This window comes from Martes martes (genome assembly GCF_963455335.1).
Source record: "Martes martes genome assembly, chromosome: 15".
Taxonomy (NCBI): Eukaryota; Metazoa; Chordata; class Mammalia; order Carnivora; family Mustelidae; genus Martes; species Martes martes.
Genome location: NC_137903.1, coordinates 42,517,807 through 42,532,488, shown reverse-complemented (window position 1 = coordinate 42,532,488; position 14,682 = coordinate 42,517,807). Strand labels below are relative to the sequence as shown.

Sequence of the window (14,682 nt, the reverse complement as noted above, 5' to 3'; positions counted from 1 at the left end):
CAGTAACGATGCTAAGTTTTTCTGGAAAGATTTCACTTCTGATCACAGTAGTTACTTCAGGGACTCAGAAAAAGGGAGTGAGAGATACTTTTCTCCTATTCTTTGTACTGTTTGAATTTTTACCACATAATGTATATCACCAGTTGAAGTAAACCAATAAATATTAAAGAGAAAGAAAGGTGTCACAGTGACCTCTGAGGAATGGGTTGTTATTGTCTCCATTTTTTTTTAAATCCAGCAGCTTATTAACTCCCTTACTAATTTTAATTATCCATTTCTACATTCCTGGAATATTCTATGTGCATAATAATATGATCCACAGGTAATGAAAGTTTAATTTTTACTTTCCCAATTTTATACCTAATTTTTATTCATTTTAGTGTAATGTTGAAGGGAAGTGATGATACCTGGCATCTTCATCTTTTTACTCACAAAAGGGAAAACTTTTGAATATGTAAGATTTTTGTAGAAACCTTATAAGGAAGTTTCTTTAAATTTTCAGCTTGCACAGAGTTCTCACCATAAATGAAGCTGGAGTATATTGCTTTCTTTTGTACCTATTGAAGATGATATAATAATTATCTTTTAAATATTGATGTGATAATTTTTTTCAAATCTTAAATCAGTTGTACTTCATTGGAATAAGCCCAACTTGGTCAAGATGTATTATTCATATATATTATTAAAATTGACCTGCTGCTATTCCATTTGGGATTTTTTCATCTATTTTCATGAAAAACATTGGTCTAGAATCTTCCTTTCTTGCATTGTTCTTGTCACATTTTGATTTCATAATTATGTTAAGTTTCATGAAAAAAATTAAGGAGTCTTCTGTGGACAAATATGTGATATTAAAAGTACTCTGTTCTTGAATATTTGACTGAGCTTGTAGATAAAGTCATGTAAGCCTGAGGTAGAAAAAAATTTTTGACAGTTGACTTTTTTTTTTTTTTAATGCCTTTCAGATGATTCATGTTTTCTTTGTCTTCTTGCTCACTTGTGGTCAGTTTTTTATAGGAATTTTTCTACTTGGTTTAAGTATTCAAATTTGTTAACAAAATTTTTTATTTCCATTTTTTCCTACAAAATTACTCATTCTGAGAGCAGGAGTCAGTTCAACGTAATGCTTAACATTTGGGAAAAATTAAGTAAGAAAAGGGCTATATTCTGATTTTTGTTTAATGATTATCTTCCTTCGTTATAAATGTTTATCATCATGAGTAGCAAGACTTACACATAAAACCATTTTTGTTTTATGGGAGTCCATGAAGATAGTATGTCTGTCCATTTATTTAGGTGTGCTTTGATCTTTCAACATTGTTTTATATTTTCAACATGCAGATCTTAATATATTTTAAGCTTGTCCCTAAGTAGTTCATGTTTTGATGCCATTATAAATGGTATCTTTTAAAAATCCATTTGCTAATTATTCATTTTTAATTTATATAAATATATTGATTTTGATACAATGACATCATATCTGACAATGCTGCTAGATCAGTTTATTAGTTTTAGCAGCTTTTTTGAAGATTTATTAAGCTTTTCTACATAGGCAATCATGTCATTTACAAATAAAGACAATTTTACTGCTTCCTTTCTCTTCTGTTTGTTTTTTCTTTCTTTCTTTTTCTTGGCTGTTAAATGGGGTAGGACCTCTAATAGAAGTGGTAAAAGCAAACATTCTTCCCTTGCCTCCAGTCCGGAAGAGAAAGAGTTCAGTATTTCACCATTAAGTGTGATGTTAGCTTAAAGTTTTTCATAGGAATTCTTTATAACCTTGAGGGTATTCCTTTCTGTTCTTCATTTGCTAGGAGTTTTTTTTATGAATAAGTTTTAAATTCTGTCATATTAAATTCTTTGTCAGTTATGATTATGTGATTTTCCTGTTCTGTTTAAAATGGTGGATTACATTCATTTTTTTTTTAATGTTAAGCCAACTAGAATATCTTGATAAATACCAGTTAGACATGATACATTATTCTTTTTGTATGTGGCAAAATTCTTTTATTTTGTTAAGGGTTAAATCTTTATGTGAAGGCATTTGGTCTGCATTTTTTTTTATAATGTCTTTCTGTGACTTTGTCTAATAAACTCCTGACTTTATTATTTTAAAGTCTCCTGACTTTATTTTTCTTTATCTTTCTTCTGGGAATTTGCATCTTTCATAGAATTTATACATTTCATTGCCTGTCAATTTTCTTGGCATAAAGTTGTTTATATTTATTCTCTATCCTTTTTAATAACTGTAGGATAATCCCCTTGTTCATTCCTGATATTATTAATTTACATTTATCTTTTTTTAGAGATTTATCAATTTATTTCAAAAACTAGCTTTTGTTTTTAATAATTTTTACTTATTTTTTACCTTATTTTATTGATTTCTGCTTTTTATAATTATCATGTTTATACTTATGTCTAATTTGCTTTTTTTCTCTTCTTAAGCTCTACCTTATTACATTATTGATGTTAAACCTTTCTGCTTTATTATTACAAGCATTTAGAGAGATAATTTTCTTTCTAAGTGCTATTGTAACTAGTTATACAAATTTTGGTATGTTCTGTGTCTGTGTGTTTTTTTTTTTAAGATTTATTTATTTATTTGTCAGAGAGAGCAAGAGCACATAAGCAGGGTGTGCAGCTGGCAGAGAGAGAAACAGGCTTCCCACTGAGCACAGAGCCCCATGTGGGACTTGATCCCAGGACCCTGAGATCATGACCTGAGCCAAAGGCAGACACGTAATTAACTGAGCCACCCAGGCATCCCAATGTGTTGTGTTTTTAGTATCTTTTAGTTCAATATAGTTTTTCATTTCCTTGGTGGTTCTTATTTGAGCCCTGGTTATTTAAAATCTTCAAATATTTAGGGATTTTTTTCAGGTGTCTTTTTGTTACTGTTTTTGAATTTGGTTCTGTTTGGTCAGAGAACATACTTGAATAATTTCAGTCTTTTAAGTATATTGAGATTTGTTTAATGGTCTGGCACATTGTCTTGGTGAATAGTTCACATGCACTTGAAAAGAATGTATACTTTTTGCCATTTAAGTGAGATTTATGTAAATGTTAATTTGCTCAGTTTATTTTGTTAATATTATTCAAGTCTTTTATGTCTTTGATTTATATCTGCTTATTCTTTAAATTATTGACAGAAGAGTATTGAAGTCTCCAAACACAAATGTGGACTTGTCTGTTCCATTCAGTTCCATCAGTTTTTTTTTTTTTTCAATTCCATCAGTTTTGCTTTGTGTATTTTGACACTCAGTTTTAAATATATATGCATTTAGGATTTTATAAAATTAATTATAATAGATTATAAAATATCTCTTCTTATCCTTGGCCATATTCTTTGTCCTAAAGTCTACTTTTTCTGATATTAATAGAGGCATTCCAGCTTTTTTTTTTTTTTAAGACTTTGTTTATTTGACAGAGAGATCACAAGTAGGCAGAGAGAGAGGGGGAAGCAGGCTCCCTGCTGAGCAGAGAGCCTGATGTGGGGCTCGATCCCAGGACCCTGAGATCATGACCTGAGCCAAAGGCAGAGGCTTAACGCACTGAGCCACCCAGGTGCCCTGGCTTTTTTTTTTTTTTTTTAAGATATATATATATATATATATATATATATATATATATATATATGTGTGTGTGTGTGTGTGTGTGTGTGTGTGTGTGTGTATATATACACATATATATATATATATATTTGAAGAGAGAGAGAATGCACGTTCATGCACAAATGGAGGAGGGGGAGGGGCAAGTGTAGAGAGGGAGAGAATCTTTTTTAAGCAGACTCTGGATGGAGTACAGAGCCCAACACAGGGCTTACTCTCACAACCCTGAAATCATGCATGACCTGCCTGAGCAGAAACCAAGAGTTGGATGCTTAATCGACTGTACCACCCAGATGCCCTGGCCATTCCAGCTTTCTTAGGATTAATATTTGCATAGTATATTTCCCCCTCCTTTTACTTTGTATCTTTGTTTTTTAAAATTAAAAGACTTAAAGTGTTTTATGGACAGCATGGAGTTGGTCTTGCTGTTTTATCAAGTCTTAACAGTCTCTGCCTTTTCATTGTAGTATTTACACCATTTACATTTTCTTATCAGTAACATTGGCTATTTGTCTACCATCTTGCTATTTGTTTTCTGTTTATTCTATGTGTTCTATTTCCCCATGTTCTTCATTTCCTTTCCTTTCTTTTTAAATTATTTTTATAGTTCATCTTATCTACTAGCTTATTAGCTATACTAATTCTTTTTTAGTGGTTTCTCTAAGGTTCGTAATATTCCTATTTAACTTACCAAGGTCTTTCTTCAGATTATAACCCTTTATGCATTATGGAAGAATGTTAACAATAATATACTTCTGTTTCCCTATTTTATTTTGTGCACTTTTGCTTTCATATGTGTTACTTCTGTTTATTTTATAATAACCATAATGCATTGTTAATTATTTTTGCTTTAAATGGAAAATTATCTGTTAAGAAAATTAAAAACAAGAGAGCAAATATCTTTCATATTTACCCACATATTAATGATTTATAGCACCCTTCATCTTTTTGTTTAGATCTGAGTTTTCATGTGGTATAAGAACTTTCTTTAACAGTTTCTTACAGTGCAGATCTGCTATCTCAGCTTTAGTGTTTTTGAAAATAATCTTTTACTTTTGAATAATATTTCTAGGTTGACAATTTTCTTCTTTCATTGCCTTAAAGATACTGTTTCATTGCCTTGCATTGCTTCTGATGACAAATTGGTGATGTTGTTCTTATATGTAATGTCTGTTTCTCCTCTGGCAGTTTCTAAGATTTTCTCTTTCTTACACATTTTTAACAGTTTATGATGTGCCTTGATGTAGTGGTATTTGTGGGTATTTTGTGGTTTTTAGATTTGGAAAATTTTTAACTTTGTATCTTCCTATACTTTTTCTGACTCTTCTCCTCTATTTGAGATCCCACTTACATATTTGCTAGATTGTGTATTGTCTTACAGTCACACAAATTTTTTTTTTTTTTTTTTTTTTTTTTTTTTTACCCTTCCCAGTCTTTCTCTTCTGCTTCCATTTCGATTTTCTTTTTCCCATGTCAAATTTGTTGATGTTTTAGTCTCCACTGTTTCATCCATTGCTATATCCATCCTTTGAATTTTTCATTTGGGATAACAGTACTTCTCAGATGGAGAAATTCCATTTGGTCTTTATAATTTCTCTTAGTAAGTATACTTTCTCTTAGTAATAGTTCATTGTTTCCTTTAAATACTTGAGTATAGTTCTGTCTGCATTATAAATCCTCATTTTGTTGCTTCTTCTTTATCATTTTGGATCTGTTTCTGTTCATTGATGTTCTTTTTCCTCCTGAGTCATGCGTTTTGCCTCTTGAATGCTGTACATTGTAAACGCTTCATTGTTGAGTGTCTGGATTTTGTTGAATGTTTTTAAGAGTCTTAAAGTTTGGGGGTGTCTGGCTCAGTAGAGCGTGTGACTCTTGATCTCAGGGTTGTTAGTTCAAGCCCCACATTGGGTATAGAGATTACTTAAAAACAGGTTTTTTTTTTTTTTTTAAAGATTTTATTTATTTATTTGTCAGAGAGAGAGAGAGAGTGAGCACAGGCAGACAGAGTGGCAGAGGGAGAAGCAGGCTCCCTGCGGAGCAAGGAGCCCGATGTGGGACTCGATCCCAGGACGCTGGGATCATGACCTGAGCCGAAGGCAGCCACTTAACCAACTGAGCCACCCAGGCGTCCCAAAAAACAGGGTTTTAAAAAAAATAAGTTATAAAAAGAAAAGAGTATTAATGTTTGGGTTTTTTAAAAAGGATTTTTATTTATTTATTAGAGAGCACATGTGTGGAGGTGGGTAAGGGGCAGAGGGAGAGGGAGAAGCAAACTCCCCACTGAGCAAGGAGCCTGGCATGGGGCTCCATCCCAGGACCCTGAGATCATGACCTTTGCCAAAGGCAGGCACTTAACCCACCAAGCCTTTTGGGCACCCCAAAGTTTGTCTTGATAGAAAGTTGTTTTGGGGGATAAACTTGATTTTTTGACTCGTTTTTAAATTGTATTAGAGTGACTCTAGAGTAGCCGCCAGCAAACTTTTTCTTAAAGAACCACATTGCAAATATTTTAGGCTTTGCAGGCCATGCAGTCTCTGCTGCAGTTCCTCAGTTCTGCTGCTCTAGTGCAGGAGCAGCCATAGACAGTATATAATCAAATTATCACAGCTACATTCCATTAAGACTGAAATACCAAATACAGGCATTGGGCTAGATTTGGCCTATAAGCAATAGTTTGCTGATCCCTGGTCTAGAGAAACATTTGCTTTAAGGCTAATTTAGCCTTTCTATCAAGACACGGCCTATTTGGGTACTCTGCTGAATGTTGTAGATGTTCAGGGAGGTTTCTTCACTGTGGCTGCTCAAAGCGCAAACATCCCCTAACTCTGTGTGAAGTCTGGTATTTGATAATGTTATTATAGATTGTCAGTAGTTGTACTTCCCCTGTTCATTGTTATTTTCCTGGCCTTTTTAAATTTAACCCTGTTTATATGTAGTTTATTATAACAACATACAATCAAGGAGACAGACCCCCATGCAGATTCCTGGAGTGCTACTTTTACTTTCTCCTGTGGTACTTGGCCCTACAAACTCCAGCTGCAGTACAGATATTCTGAACTTGTTCCTGTCTCCTCAGCTTAGTAAGTCTGCTATGGTCTGCTTGTAGATTCCTGTTTGAATTCTCCTTCTTGCTTTGGGTTCGGAAGTTGCCTCCAAGCAGACAGCCAGGGTAATTAGAGGACTCACCTTCTTATAAGGATCATAGTCCAATACGGCCTGTTACCCAATGTTGTCTTAAATATTTTGTTCGGTTTTCTAGTTGCTTATAGCAGGACAGCAAATCCATTCTCTTTATTCTGTTCAAGCCAGAAATGGAAGTTATTTTTTAACATACTCGTTTCTTTCTCTTTTTTTTAAAAAAGATTTCATTTACTTATTTATTTGTCAGAGAGAGAGAGAGAGAGAGCACAAGCAGGCAGAGGCAGAGAGAGAAGTAGGCTCCCCTCTGAGCAAGGAGTGCGGTGTGGGACTTGATACCAGGACCCTGGGATCATGACCTGAGCTGAAGGCAGATGCTTAACCGATTGAGCCACCCAGGCCTCCCCATCATATTCATTTCTATAGTAAAATTATTTCACATTCAAAATCATTTCTGTCAGTCTCTAAGAATAAATCCTCCAATTGCAAACTAAGTGAGCTTGCTCAGAGTTGTAACATATTAGTTATAATGGCACTTTTAATAGGCAAGCTAGCAAAGAGAAAATTGTTCCAGTAGATGCTAGTTTTGTTTCAGTATACCTTAGTATAGTATCAATGGCTTCAAGCAAGTTGGTATTATGTTTGTGTATATGTCTTCTATTTTTATTAAAGATTTACTGCTCTTTTTTCCATTATTTTTTTAAAATCTCTCTGTATTAAGAAAATAGTAGGTACATGATTAGCTTAACCCTGAGCAGAGTTTTGCAGCAAAACTGCCTTTTTTTTTTAGTTTGTCTGAACTGCCAGTTTTTAAGGTGGACAGGATAAAAATAATGAGGCTCACTGGCTGGCACTTTTATTTTATTTAGCAAGTAAAAGCAGCCCATTGAGCCAGAACTTACATACATTAAGGTTATGGCAGACTTTAGCTACAGCTAAGATTTACCAGTGATTCAAAATATAAACAAGAATCATTAAAAAACTGTAATAGTAATCTTGTGCTTATCACTTCTATACCTCCATGCTGAAGTAAAATACCTGGTTTTATTTTTCTAATGCATGCAAAAGTTAAATTATCTTATGCTAATATTTGGCTAAAAGACAGTTTAATCCTAAATCCCTTTAAAAGTTCATGGTCTTGGGACACCTGGGTGGCTCAGTCAGTCAGGCAGCTGACTCTTTTGCTTTCGGTTCAGGTCATGATCTCAGGGTCTTAGGATAAGGCCCTGTGTTGGGCTTCCTCAAGTCTGCTTGAGGATTCTCCCTTCCTTTGCCTCTGCCCCTCACCCATTCCTGCACCCACTCTGGCATGCATTCACTCTCTCTGTCTCTCTCTCTAAAATAAATAAATCTTTATAAAAAATAAAAGTTCACGGTCTATACAGGGAGGGGCATACTGAGATGTAAAGCTGTTTTTCTTTCATTGTTTGTTAGTTTGGATAGTTTTGAGTATTTCTAAGAATTCTTGGGACACCTATCACCTATATATGAGTCCCCCCCAAAAAAACAACAATGCCAGCTGGGCAGGTGTGTTGACTTATTTGTAAATGAGATGTGTATTTCCACAGGAAAAGATGTAGAGTTAACCCTTTGGTAGCATGGAATATGGTACCATCTTTAATGCCATAATAGTCCTGAGGTTAGAGACAATATTATTCATTTCGGAGACCTATCAGATATCTTCCTTCTTGGGTTTAGCTTAGTAATTGTGTAAACCACAAACTCCTCTTATGTGATAATCTAACTAGATTAGATTCTCTTATTTATATTAAGCCCAATTTTTCATACTGTATGATAATATACCATGCTTTTCTAAGCTTTCCTTCCACCAAGAATTAGAACTATGAGCTATAGAGTTCATAAAGTCTATCACTGGTAGAGGTAGATCCCTCTCTTCCCCGGGATTGAGTCCTTATCTCCACCAGCTTTCTCCGCCTTCTTTATTTGTACTAAAGGTGACTAGGACCAAAGTGGCAGAAAGAGAGCGTGCCTTAGGCTATAAATTTTCACCACCCTGATGTTGTTTGTTCCCACAGCAGAGGGAGCAATTCTCGGTGACTGCAACATCAAATGATGGGTGGCAGTTGCCTTCTTAGATACTAGAGTCATTCCTCAAGCAGAAATTAGATTGATCATTGCTGTTTGTAGCTTCAGTCCTGGATGGTGTTCATGGAAGAATCATTTCTGGGTCCACTAGTGACAGTTGTGATATCACATAGCTTGTTTAAAATTCTTTCTAGAAAGAAATCCGTATGGTACCACACCATGCTTCTTTTGTTTTCTGAGGCAGGCATAGAAATTCTGCCTTTTGACCAGCTCAGAGTGAGTTATTATATTGTCTAATGATACTCCAAATTCTCTCCAACCAGCTTCTTAATTCCGGTAGCTAAAAGAGTAAATAAATCTCAAATTTATCTCTGTCTCCTCACCCCACCCTCAGTCCTATATGGAAGTATTAATTCTACGCTCATTTGGTCCAGAAGTAGCCTGTAATTCCCCAAAGTAAAATATTGAAACTAATTCTATAGTGGGTACTCTATTACTTGTGTTACTGTTTTCAAAAATACAGGTGCTGATTTAAGGGAAAACCTCAGCCAGGAACATATCAGTGTAGGGGAAGAAAGTTTTCCTTAACTCTCTTAGGGACCCTGACTGGATCTAAAAACTATACAAGACAGATTGACAGGAGAAAACCATACAAATTATCTAATAGAAGTTTTACATGTTGTCAGAACCTTCCTAAGGAAATGGAGACCCAAATAAACAGACCTTTGTATTTTATGCTAGGTGTGATGAAGAGTGGGTTGTGGTGTAGGAATGTGGATAGATTAAGGAGTATGAGGTAATTGTTGAAAGTTGGGAGAAACTTAGCAAGTTCTATTAAGATTCTTCTTGGAATCCCTTTGTCTTTGGAGATTAGGATGCTTCTTTACTCTGGGAATAGGGAAAGCACCTCTCACATGAGGGTTTTATGACCTGTTTCAGGGGAAAAGGAGTGGGTGGGAAGTCAGGGTGACTTTCCTGCTTCTGCTGTTTTCTCAGACTCCTTCAGCTTAAAATATTCAAATATGTCAAGGTACCATATTTTTGGGCTGTGTTTCCTGAACCCCATCATCAGTGATTCCCATGCTCTCCCCCAGAAAAAACATCTTTGTATTACTTTGTCATACTGCTATGACCATTGATGTTACCATCGATTACATCCAAGGAATATTCGGATTCCCAAAATTTGGGGGATAGTGGAATAAATTATTTATTTTCTCTTACACCATTAGCAACCAGATGAGCATTTTTTTAAGAGTCACTTTACTAAGAATCAAAGGAAAAGTTAAAAAATAGGAATGTATACGTTTGTAGAGCACAGATGTCTTATATGAAGAAACTTAAGTTTAACTCATATTGGCTTTCCCGGCATACAAGTCAATTTCTTTATTTTCTTTCTCTTTCTCACTTTGTTTTGAAGCCTATAGGATATTCAGGCAGATCCTATCTTTGAGGTTTGACCACTTTATCTGTTTCTCATAGGTATTATTTGGACTTGGTCTTTTCCATCAGCCATGTGGCCTCTGTCTCAGATTTGAATCTGTTTACCCCCTTTTAGCAGTCTACTCTGAAAAGCAAAAAGACTTCTGTGTACTTCCAAGCTCCAGAGTTCTACTAGACTCCCTGTTTCTAATAGGAAGTGTGTCCCAATTCTTCTTACTTAATTAAACTCAGTCTTATCCATTCCTTTTCCCAGTCTTCCTACTCTTTAGAGAAATGTTTTTTCCCCTTAAGGCTTAGAATGTAATAGATATGTTAAATAGCTAAATTCTGTTGAAGTAATCACCAAAGTTATTAAAATGCATATACTGAATATTGAATAATTAAAAGGAAACATAGCCTTTCTTCTGCCAGATGAATAGTCACCTTTTTTTTTTTTGGTGGTTTCCTGATACCAGATAGCTACCCAAAGAGATTATGCCAGAGATGTTGACAACATTTATATCAATTGTATCAATTGTTTCATGAGAGAAAGGGAACGAAGGGAGAGTTTTCTGTGGAAAGAATTATAATAACTTTGTTTTCTCGAATTACTCTCATTTTTTCATTTTATTTCAACCTTTGTTTCTCTTATTTTCCTTCCAGTGGTAATCTATTTTTCTTTACATTTGAAATTTTCCTACTTTGTTTGCTTAATCCTCAAAATTTGGGATTTTCTGTTTAAAATCGATAGTTAAAACATGTTCAAGTTGGTTCTCCACTTTAGATTCTATTGATGTCTAGGGTGAAATGAGAAATGAAGGATGAAAGGAAATTATTCTCTTGGACTGTCCTCTAGGAAATCCTTCTCTATACATTAAAAGTTCTTATTCTTTTCTAGGAGTCCAATGTGCTGATTGCTGCTAACAGTCAGGGTACAATTAAGGTAAGCCATGGTACACATCTTCATTTTAAATTCAGATCCGTTTTTAGACTCTAACAGACTATAACATGGAAATGCAGAGTTGTACTAAGCCTTAGAGATCATTCCAAGTCATGGGTCTCTGTCCATGTAAAATGGCTTTGAGGGGAGGTTATATGAACATCAGATAGATTGATAACTGGTCAGAATGAAAAATGGGTGAAGACTATTAAGTATTCACTGTGGGCCAAGCACTACTGCTTCTGTTATGCAGGTGTGTTCAGTGGACAAAATCCAAGATAAAGCATGGGATGCTTAGACATTCACCAGATTTAAAAATATCTGGTCTTATTTTACTCTTCTTTTCCTCGTGTTTGTCTTCCTTTTCTTCCCTGACAAGTAGGGTTTTCCTCAGTTGCCAAGGGAAGAAAAGGTATTTTAGTGTTTCACTGAAAATTGATCCTGTGATCATTCCAGTAGTATAATTTGGAAATGTAAATGTCTCTTGGCATACAGTCACAAATTTTTTATACATAGCTTTCCACATACTTTTCTTTGTAGTTAGGAGCTCACGGAATTAATAATGTTATCTGATTATATGGATATTTAGCACTTGAAAATGACACACTAGATAAACAAATCCTGAGCTGAGCAGGGAACTTCTTAAACAAAACACCGTTTGGAGTAAGGGTTTTAGTACATGAGTTTGATTAGCACTAATTCTGTGGGTGCCTGTTCTTTCTACATACTCTCTGCTGACAGAGAAATATCAGGAAGTGGTCTTTTAAAAATTATGTTTATTTATTTCTTCTGCCACTTAGCATTGATTTTGCTGTGGCTTCCTTCCACTCATCCTGAATGGAGAATGACCCAGCAACCAAGGGAGCAAACCTAAGCCTAACACATTGTCCTATGGAGATGAATTAAGTAAACTCAAAGCAGAACTGCACCGTTAGCTGGTTAAACTGATTTACATGTGTACTCCTTTTTCTTCAGCTAGTTTCTTTATTTGGAAAGCCTCACTAGAGAGCCATGGACAACTTGAATGAAAGCCAGACTTTTGAACTGATTGGTGTTATGTTCTGGAATCTCAAGAAAGATGGTAGAAGGTCTTGGAATCTCTATTTTACATGGCGCTCTGTAGTCTCTCGGTTTTTCTTGATTCTCGTGGTGAGGCATGTCTTGAAAAAAGCTGCACCTTATTCTTCAGCAAGTTTGGACCTAATTGAGATTGCTAACATATCTGCAGAAAGCTCAAAACTACACATGAACTTAGAGAACCTCAGTGACAACTCAGGGTTTTGTTCAGTGGCATTGACCTCTTTTATTAAATCGGCTACTTGCCAAATATAAAGACAAAAAGCATCCTGGAAGCACAGGTACAAGTTAAGCCTTAGCACAGCAGGAGGGGAAAAGTTGCTCCTTTAGTTCTTTGCCACCTAGAATTGCAGTCTCCATATAACATAATCCTTTTGACAGTGTTTTATTGTCCTCAGCTTCTGTGTTCTTTCTTAGACATTTCTTCAACTATTTTATAACTGATCATTGCTGCTGCTGCTTGTTTTTACTTTTAGCAGTATGACAACTTTCTCGTACGACAAGATATGACTTGAACTCTAATAACTAACACAATACCTTGACATCAGATGATTGACTAGAAAATGAATGAAGCACTAGGAAAAGGCGAGATTTTAGGTCCTGTATGTTTTTGATTGCTATAAACTCTTTATCAGTGGAAGAAATAAATAGATTAAAATCCTGAGCAGCAATACTTAAAATTTTCTTAAGAATATGGAAAGCTACAAACATAAGTTCAAAACCATTCTATCACCCGGTTCATTTATCTGTATGTTTTGTGTAGTTTAAAGGCTCCCTAGTTAACTGTGGAACTAACTAATCTGAAAGAGTTCATGCAACTGTTGAATGGAAAGGAAGGAAGGATCAATGTCTAATCCCTTCAAATTCTTTAGCATTTTAGCGGTTAGGAAAAGTTTTCTTGATATGGTTCTCCATTTACAGTACAATAAAGATTCATTAAACTGTTTCCATATTTCAGAATGATTATATCAAACTGATCCTTTTTTTCTTGTTTTTCCCCCAATTAGGTGCTGGAGTTGGTATGAAGGGTTTACTCAAGTTAAATTGTGTTTAATCCTGCTGAAATACATCTGCAGCTGACAATGAGAGAAGACAGAAACTGTCATGTAATGTCTCTCCCCAAAGTCATCATGGGTTTTGGATTTGTTTTGAGTATTTTTTTCTTTTCCTTTTCTTTTCTCCTTCATGACCTTTGGGACATTGGGACTACCCAGTGAACTCTCCACCATCAATGTAACTCTATGGACTTTGCTGCTGTTGGTGGTGTGGTTATCTAATTTTTGTGATAGGGAAAGAAATTCTTTTGAATAAAAATAAATAACAAAAAATAATAAAAGTTTATTGAGCCACAGTTGAGCTGGGAAAGTCTTTGTCAAAGATGGCAACAGATAATCTTTTCGAGAAGTCACACACATGAACTATGAATAATTTGTAAGGTCCTTATTTCCCAACCTCTTTGGAATTCTGCGTATCAACATAAATGCAAAGATAGATGGATTCCCTTGCAGGGAATGTAATGTTTATAGTAGGTGGGAAAATTAGTTAACTTTACCTTACATATTCATTCTCTGACCAGATTTATATCATCAGCAAATACTGTACTTCAGTCCCTCTGGATCTGGCCAGGGATCTAACATTTGACCAGTTGAGACCACATTCACACAGAAAGGGAATGGCTGGCTTAGTTGATAGAGCATGTGACCAGGGTCGTGAGTTCAAGCTCCAAGTTGGGTGCAGAAATTATGTTAATTAATTAATTAATTAAAAAACAGGAAGGGAATATCAGTCTGTGGCAGCTGTTGTCTTTGCCTTTGCAATGTTGCCTAGACATACTTTAAGCCCTAAATGTAGATAAACCACCTTCAGTTTGTTAAATCGTAGCTATCAGATAGTCTTAGATATTAGTACCGTCCTCAGCTGAACATCCTCAGCTGTCAACCCTGACTTTGAGCAGGGGTTAACAGACTTTCTGGAGAGGGGGCCAGATAGCCTGTTATAGGCTTTGAAGATCATGTGGTGTCTGCTATAATTATGCAGCTCTGCCATTGTTGCAGGAAAGTGCCCAATTTCCCCAGTTACCAAGCCATATAATATCTTAGACTGTCTAGTTAATTTTATGTTGTTTTCAATTTGTAAAAAGGAATAAATTAGTAGTTTGAGTAGCAGGTCAAGCAAAAGTATTGTGAAGCGTGTGAGCACTTTTTAGAAAAAGATAAAAACAGAATTATACCCCACACATATTTTATAAAAACGGACGCGTGGAGAAGCTTGGTATGGACAAATACGTGAATGGTAAGGGTAATTAGAATATCCCACCGTATCCCTCTACACTCAGAATTACTGGGTTCCCATTTCATTATCTGAAACCTTTGGGTCAAATGCATTTTGGAATTTAGAACTTTTTTGAATTTTAGAAAAGTAATAAAGTACTTATACTGTGTATTACATAACACCATC

General features: G+C 35.2%; 1 protein-coding gene across 2 annotated transcripts in view; it reads left to right on the top strand.

The window, feature by feature from the left end:
- Positions 1–13,576, top strand: part of COP1 (COP1 E3 ubiquitin ligase) — a 267,982-nt gene extending 254,406 nt beyond the window's left edge. For both annotated transcript variants that reach the window (XM_080823959.1, XM_080823960.1), the window contains exons 19-20: positions 11,107–11,151; positions 13,233–13,576. In XM_080823959.1, coding sequence (XP_080680085.1) covers positions 11,107–11,151; positions 13,233–13,250 — 63 coding nt within the window. In that variant the 3' untranslated portion in view covers positions 13,251–13,576. The remainder of the gene's footprint in view (positions 1–11,106; positions 11,152–13,232) is intronic.
- Positions 13,577–14,682: the final 1,106 nt, after the last annotated feature.